The sequence below is a fragment of the Myotis davidii genome, unplaced genomic scaffold, assembly GCF_000327345.1.
Source record: "Myotis davidii unplaced genomic scaffold, ASM32734v1 scaffold663, whole genome shotgun sequence".
In the NCBI taxonomy this organism is placed as follows: domain Eukaryota; kingdom Metazoa; phylum Chordata; class Mammalia; order Chiroptera; family Vespertilionidae; genus Myotis; species Myotis davidii.
Genome location: NW_006295816.1, coordinates 144,760 through 151,438, shown reverse-complemented (window position 1 = coordinate 151,438; position 6,679 = coordinate 144,760). Strand labels below are relative to the sequence as shown.

The 6,679-nt window shown below is 61.0% G+C and overlaps 1 protein-coding gene across 1 annotated transcript in view; it reads right to left on the bottom strand.

Moving 5' to 3' along the window:
- The window catches only part of PTH1R (parathyroid hormone 1 receptor), a 25,021-nt gene that overhangs the window by 11,428 nt on the left and 6,914 nt on the right, over positions 1-6,679 (bottom strand). Inside the window, exon 3 of the mRNA XM_006770563.2 lies at positions 6,609-6,677. Coding sequence (XP_006770626.1) covers positions 6,609-6,677 — 69 coding nt within the window. The remainder of the gene's footprint in view (positions 1-6,608; positions 6,678-6,679) is intronic.

The following is a 6,679-nucleotide window of genomic DNA, read 5'->3' as shown; positions in this document are numbered from 1 at the left end:
CCCCCCCCCCCCCCCCCCCAGCACCCTCTCTGCACCAGGAGGCTCTGCCACCGACTCGGGGCTTGAATCCTGCCTCCACCACAGGCTGCGAGTCTCTGGGAACGTGGCTTCATCCTGGGTGAGAGCTGTGTGAGGGGTGAATGAGGTACAGCAAGTCCTCACTGGACGTCTCCGATCGGCCCCGAGGCTTTGAAGTTTAGGGGAACGAAGCCCAACGTGCCAGCATCCCCACAGGCTGACGGACACACAGAGCTAAGTGCCTGTGCAGCTCGTCAGCTCGTTACTGGGGGACCTGCGCGTGGCGTGAAGGGCCACAGGGCCCGGGCAGGGCTGGCCCCGGGGAACGCTGGCTACACTGCCTTACGGTCAGCAGCTATAGCACCACCTCATGGCTACGGGCCCCCGGCTGCCGGTGCCATGGCTGCCCCCAGCCGGGGCCCAGCCTGGCAGAGGGAGGTCTCTGAGTGCAGGAGCCACAGTGGGGGCGCTGGGAGGGGGCTCCAAGAATGGGGAAGGAGGCATGTCTCACAGGTTTGTGGGGTGCAAGGACCTCCCCTAACTCCTTGCATACCTGGGTCCACCCTGGACTCACACTAAGATTCAAGGTCACTGCTCTGAGGAGTCCTACCGCTGGGGGTGATGAGAAACGCCGACAGCGGGTTCTCCTCCTGGCCTGCCTCCGGCTGCTGCTCCACCCTCACCCACCAGCCCTCTACCCGCTGAGCTGGGGGCGGAGGACTCAGACCCGCATCATTTTGGGTCCAGGGAGCCTGTGGGTCTTGGCTTTCCGGGACAAAGACTGAGGACACAGGGTTGGGTCATATTCGGGGGTCAGTCAGTCCATACCCACCACGGAGGGGACCCCCCACCCTGGTGTCAGCTTAGGGCTGTCTTCCCCTGACCTAACCTGGAGGGCTGGGCTTCCACTTCCCCGTAGCACACGCTCCCACGATCCACCCAACACAGAGCCTTCCTGTGCGCGATGTGCAGCTGTGAACATGGGGGGCGGGTGATGCCCTGACCTTAGCCCTGAGCTGGGGGAGAGGGAGAGGCAGCCTGGGAGCACTGGGCTGGGGTGTGCAGGGCTCCGGGCGGGGAGCCTGTATGTTATTTACAAACAGAGGAGCTGCCACCCTGTCCGGCAGACAGCAGTGTGGTCAGGAGGCCCGGATGTGTTTCTCATTTCCTGGGTCCAGGAGCCCAGAGGAAGAGAAAGCCAGCTACTACCCTCCCACTGGGAGCCAGCAGCTCCCGAACCCATTCCCAAGCCACCCCACGCGGACGGTGGCAGGGCTGGGGCGGCAGTGGGGGCCGTGGGGTGGCGGTGGGGCCGTGGGGGGGCAGTGACAAGGATGGGGACGGATGGAGGTGTGATGGTGGCTGTGGTGGTGGAGAGCCAGCTCCAGCCACTGACCAAATGAGAGCCACTCCTCTCAGGGCCTCTCCCAGCTGCCAAATTCTACACATTTGCTGCCTGTGGTCCCAGACAGGCCGCCTCCTCCGGGAAAACTATGGAGGAAACACAAGGATCCTTCTTCGCGGCTGACACCTCTGCCTCTGGGGAAGGTGTTAGCCTCGGGGTGCCCTCTGGGGCGTCGCATCCATCCCTCCGTCCCTCCCCTGGGTCCAGCTTGGTCCCCGGGGAAGGTGGCTGCTGGCTTCGTGCTCCCCTCTGCAGGCAGCAGACCCTGGTGGTCGTCCCTGGACCTGGCCGGTCTCCCCCGCCCCCCAGGTGCCCCCTCCCTGCTGGCACCAGCCATGGCCCCTGGACGTTAGCCAATGTCCTTCACCTTCCACCACATCCTGTCTTACAAAGGGGGACGCGGAGGCTGAGTGTCCCGCTAACAAGCAGAGGCCGGGACTGGAGCTGAGGTCTGCTCGGATCGAGCTGCAGCCCTGGAGGCCCAGCCACCTGGTCCTCTCTCAGCACCGGCTCTCCTCAGTCCCCCTGCGCGGAGAAAGCGCCCCTTTGCAGAGCGCCTGAGGCAGCCTCCACAGAGTTCAGGGGGGGAGGTAGGCGCACACGCGAGCAGATGCGATGGTGGTGGGTGTGTGCTCAGCTCTAACTGCCGAGGACACCTGTGCCTCCAGGCAAACCAGAAGGAGAAACCTTGGTGGACTCCTGCACCTCTTCTCCAGGTTGCACTCCTGGGACCTGCGCTGGCCCCTCCATCTCTCGTACCTGCTGGCTGGGGCTCTCCCACCCCTTGCTGCCCTCAGTCTGTCCGGCCCGAGCCGGCCGGGACGGGCTCCCTGCAGGACACTCCTGCGTGTGGACTGCCCCCTCCCACCAGGCCCTCCTGAACAAGCCGCCTGTGTTCGTGGCTCAGAGGGGGTAGGGGAGGCACTGTGGTGCTGCCTCTCCTCCCGTCCAGCATGGACGTCTTCGGGCCACAGTGGGACGGAGCCCGGGAGGGTGGACTCAATCGGTGGCGAGGACAGGGTGGGTCTTCACCAGTGGCCTCCGCCTGGGCTGGAGGACCAGCCAGAGCTGCCTGGTCGGCAGAGTAGGTCCTACCAGGTCCCCCCTCCGCACAAGGCTGGCCCCAGAGTGGGGGCTCCTCAGGGCTGAGGTTTGCACCCGCTCCCAGTCGCACTCTACAGTATCCTGCCGACAATCTAAGGGGCCTGCACCTCCCCGCCACCGAGCTTTCTTTTTCCTGGGGACTCCCTCTCTCTGGCCTTCCTGATGTGGTGGCTGGACCAGGGAGTGTCCCCAGAAGGCCCACGACAGGAATCCGGGGGAGGCTGCTCCATGCCTCATTAAAACATTCCGAAGAAAAGCCAAGCTCCGAGGGCTCGCCCGCTCCTCCTGCTCTGTCCACAGGCAGTGCCCAGAGCTGGGGTGGGGGCGGGGCCGGGTGTTTAAAGGGCAGGTGATATAAAAAGCTTCAACAAATCAATACGTAAAAGGCAAACAACCCAGGAGAAAGATGGGTCATGGCTCTGAGCAGGCTCTAGAAGATGGACCGTAAACCAACGGCAAGTCCAAATGCTCACTAGCAGCCGACAAATTAAAATGACACGAGATCACTTTTCACCTCTCAGAACGGCAAAGGCGAGGGAGAGAATCCTCAGTCTTACGAGTGGGTGTTGGAGAGACCCGCCTGCTCCCTCCTGGGGCGGCGGCTGTAGAGGGCAGTTTGGCCTCGTCTGTGAAAATTGAAAGTGTGCATGTCCACAGACCCAGCAATGACAGAATCTAGAAACATCCCCCGGGGACGGTCACATGGGGACAGAGCCGGCATCTCAAGGAGCTTCTCTGCCACAGTCAGGATCACACACACACACGCACACACGCACACCAGTACACGCACACACACACGCACACGCGCGCACACTATGCAGAAATGGTCGGATGTGCATTCCTGGGAACGGCGCATGGATTCACACTCTGGAACATGACGCAGCATTAAAACAAGATAGATTTACATTCACTGACACGGAGGTTTCCAGGGCGCATCTTTAAGTGGAAAAAGGCTTGTGTCAGAAACCCTACCCGCCACCCGGTAACATTTATTTAAAAACAAGCAGAAAACAACAGAACACAATACCTACCGACTGGATAGGGACACTCAAGTGCCTTTGGAAACGCACAGAGAAAGGTCGGGAGTCCACCTCCCCCTCCCCCCACGGATAAACACCATTTTCTCTAAAAGTGGGGGTGGGGCTCGGAGTAATCAGTGATGTTTGTCCAATCTGTAGTATTTGACTCTTTTACAAGGAAGGACATTTGCAAGGGTCGGTTATAAAATTAGAAATAAAAATTTAAAAAAGTAAAACAATATTTTATTTTTTAGAAAAAGGAAGCACAAGAAACGCCGAGTGGGCACGGGCTCCCTGCCAGCCCAGGCCCACCCCCTGCCTTGGAGGAAGCAGCTGAGGGCAGAGCCGAGGACCTGGGCTCAAACCCACCTCCGTGCAGACTCCCTGTGGGCACCTCAGGCCCTTTCGCATAAAATGGTGGGTGAGTGGACGGCGTGAGAAAACGATCACGATCGAGACAACGATCGAGTCGGCTTCTAGCTCAGAATCTGGGGAGCTTATTTCCTTCTTGTGCCTGGAAGTTAGCCCTGTGGCCGAGCTGCCCCTGGAGCAGGCTGGGAGGGGCCCCCCTATCCTTGCCCCCCCCAGTCCTTCTGGAGTCTGCCTCTGAGGCCACGTCTCCACACGTAAGGCCAGTCCCCTACAATGACCTTCCGCCTCCCTCCTGCAGGTTCTCCTTCACTTGTCCTTAGGATGGAGCACCCCAAGGATAAGACCACCCCTCTGCCCCCTATTCACGATCTGTGGGCCCATCCCTCCCTGCACACGTCACTCCACCTGACCCCAGCCTCCCGGTCCCTCTTCCCTGTACACACAAGATGGACTGGCTGAGTCTGACCACAGGCAAATTTGCTCCCAGTGGGATGCTTCTAGTCCCCCAACCGTGAGGTCCCTGGGGATGTGAGCTGGGTCCTGGGGCTGCCTGGGCAGGCAGCACACAGGTTGGGCACCAGCTCAGGCAGGTGGGCATGGTGGGTACCAGGGAAGATCTTGGTGGGAAGATCTTGGTGGGAGAAGCCGTGCCTGGTTCAGGAGTGGGAGCTGGCAGCCTGGCAGCCTCTTGCTGGCTCCCACTGAGACCAGGACCACAGGGTGTGAGAGACCCCCCCAACCGTATCCTCTAGCCCTGAAGCCAGGAAAGGTCCAGCCACAGACGCCCCAACACGGTCCCGGAGCAGATCCAGCCCCAACACCTCCCCGGTCCTACCTCAGCCTCGGGCCAGAGCTAAGCCAGGCAAATGCTCTGCGAGTGCCTCCATGGAGAGCCAGGGGGACCGTTATCCTCTCCCCTACGGGCACAGCGCTGGCACGTGGTTGGCATGCAACCAGTAATGGCCATAATGGCCGTTACCAACGGGACAACAGCAGAGCCTTTACAAGAGGTTGTGGGAAAGATAAACCAGTTAACAGTGTCAGGCGCTCAGACTGTGTCTGGCAAGTAGCACTGTAGAGCACTTAGGAAACAGGAACACGCAACTGACAGACCTGGGGCCCCGTGTCCACAGACACACACGTGTGCAAGCACAACTCTGCTCCAGCAAGGCGTGTGCAGACCCACAGCTTCCCACAGGCGTGAGTGCACACACGGCTCAGACACTCACACACAGACCCAGAGAACGGCCATGCCCAGAGTCCCACAGATCCTGCTCCGACACAGGCATACTTGCAAGACACCCAAGCCCTATCCCTCCCAAATCAAATGCACACGTATGTGCACACGACTGTGCCGGTGGCTCTGCCCAGGGAGCTGAGAGCCTGGGAAAGGGAAGGATGGGAAATGGCTCTGGGCTCTGGCATTCACCTGGGTTCACCTCTGAACCTCCATTCCCGTCTACACTTTGTTTCTGTCGTGCTGTCTTTGCACAGATGGGAAAATGAGGTGTGAAGGGTAGCCCAGGGTCACGCAGGCACGGGGCAGAGCTGGGAGAATCCCAGAGCTACGGCCTTCCTTCTCCGGGGCTCTGCCTGGGTAGGAGCTGGTCCGGAGGAGGAGGCCGCCTGCCTGCCTGTCTTTCTAGAAGGCAAATGCTCTCACCTGGGAGGTGGGCCGGGGAGGCAGCGGGGGCCTTGAGGGCAGACACAGGCAGACGCCTCCTCAGCCAGGGCCGCCCGGACGGGCTGGGCTGGGATCGGACGGACTTTCTAGAAAAGGCCCGCAGACCCACCCAGACGAGGGCACCGCTCCTCCGTGTCTCCAGCTCTGACCCCTCCAGTGTCCCCCTATTCTTCTCCCCTATTATTGGTCTGTCTACGCCTCCTGCTCTGGTAAGCTCTGGTCTGCACCCCTTTTCTCTCTCTCTCTCTCTCTCTCTCTCTCCCTCCCTCCCTCCTTCCCTCCCTCCTCATCTCCCATTCTTTCTCTTCTGGTCCCACTGGTCCCCTCTGGCCTTTGCTCTCAGGAGGGTACCGATGGGGTCCCTCATCTTCCCTGAGCGTTTCTCCTGTAGGAATGTTCTGTGAGCTCAGGGACTCCGTTCTCCCTCCACACCAACCATACGTGCCTCTCCAGGGAAAAGAGCTTCCACTCTGAGTAAAGCTGTGTGTGTGTGTGTGTGTGTGTGCGCGTGTACACGCGCGCGCGCCCACAGGGGACCCTGAGGGCTGCAGAGTCCCCTAAATCCTGCCCCCTGCCTGGGTGACTCTGACCTCAGCCTACAGCCCTGTCCTGGATTGCACACAAAACGTGCAGAAAGCAGAGGCCCCAGAGCGAAGCCTGTGGACGCCACCTCAGGGCCAAAGCCCATCTCTGGCTGGTCACACTGTCATCTCTGTGGGAGACCAACCAGAGCGGTGGTGCTCACACCAGAGGAAGACAGGGGGTCCCCAACCACAGACTTCCAGACCTGGGACCCCAAACCCAGCCTTCAGAAACAGGGAGACGTTAAGGAGGCGTTTGGAACCCAGAATTCAGACACCCCAGAGGCAGTAGGCACCGAGGACCCGGGTCAGAGGGGACCCCCATGCAAAGTTCAAAGGACTCGGGGAACCCAAGGCTCTGCACCCCGAACAGCCCTCCTCCTCCAGGGGTCCCCGTGCGAGCCCGCAGCCCGGCAGGGACTTACCAGGGCGAACGCGGAGCCCAGCACCGGGCAGACGAGCAGCAGCGCCAGGCCGGGCGCGGCCCGGGCCCCCA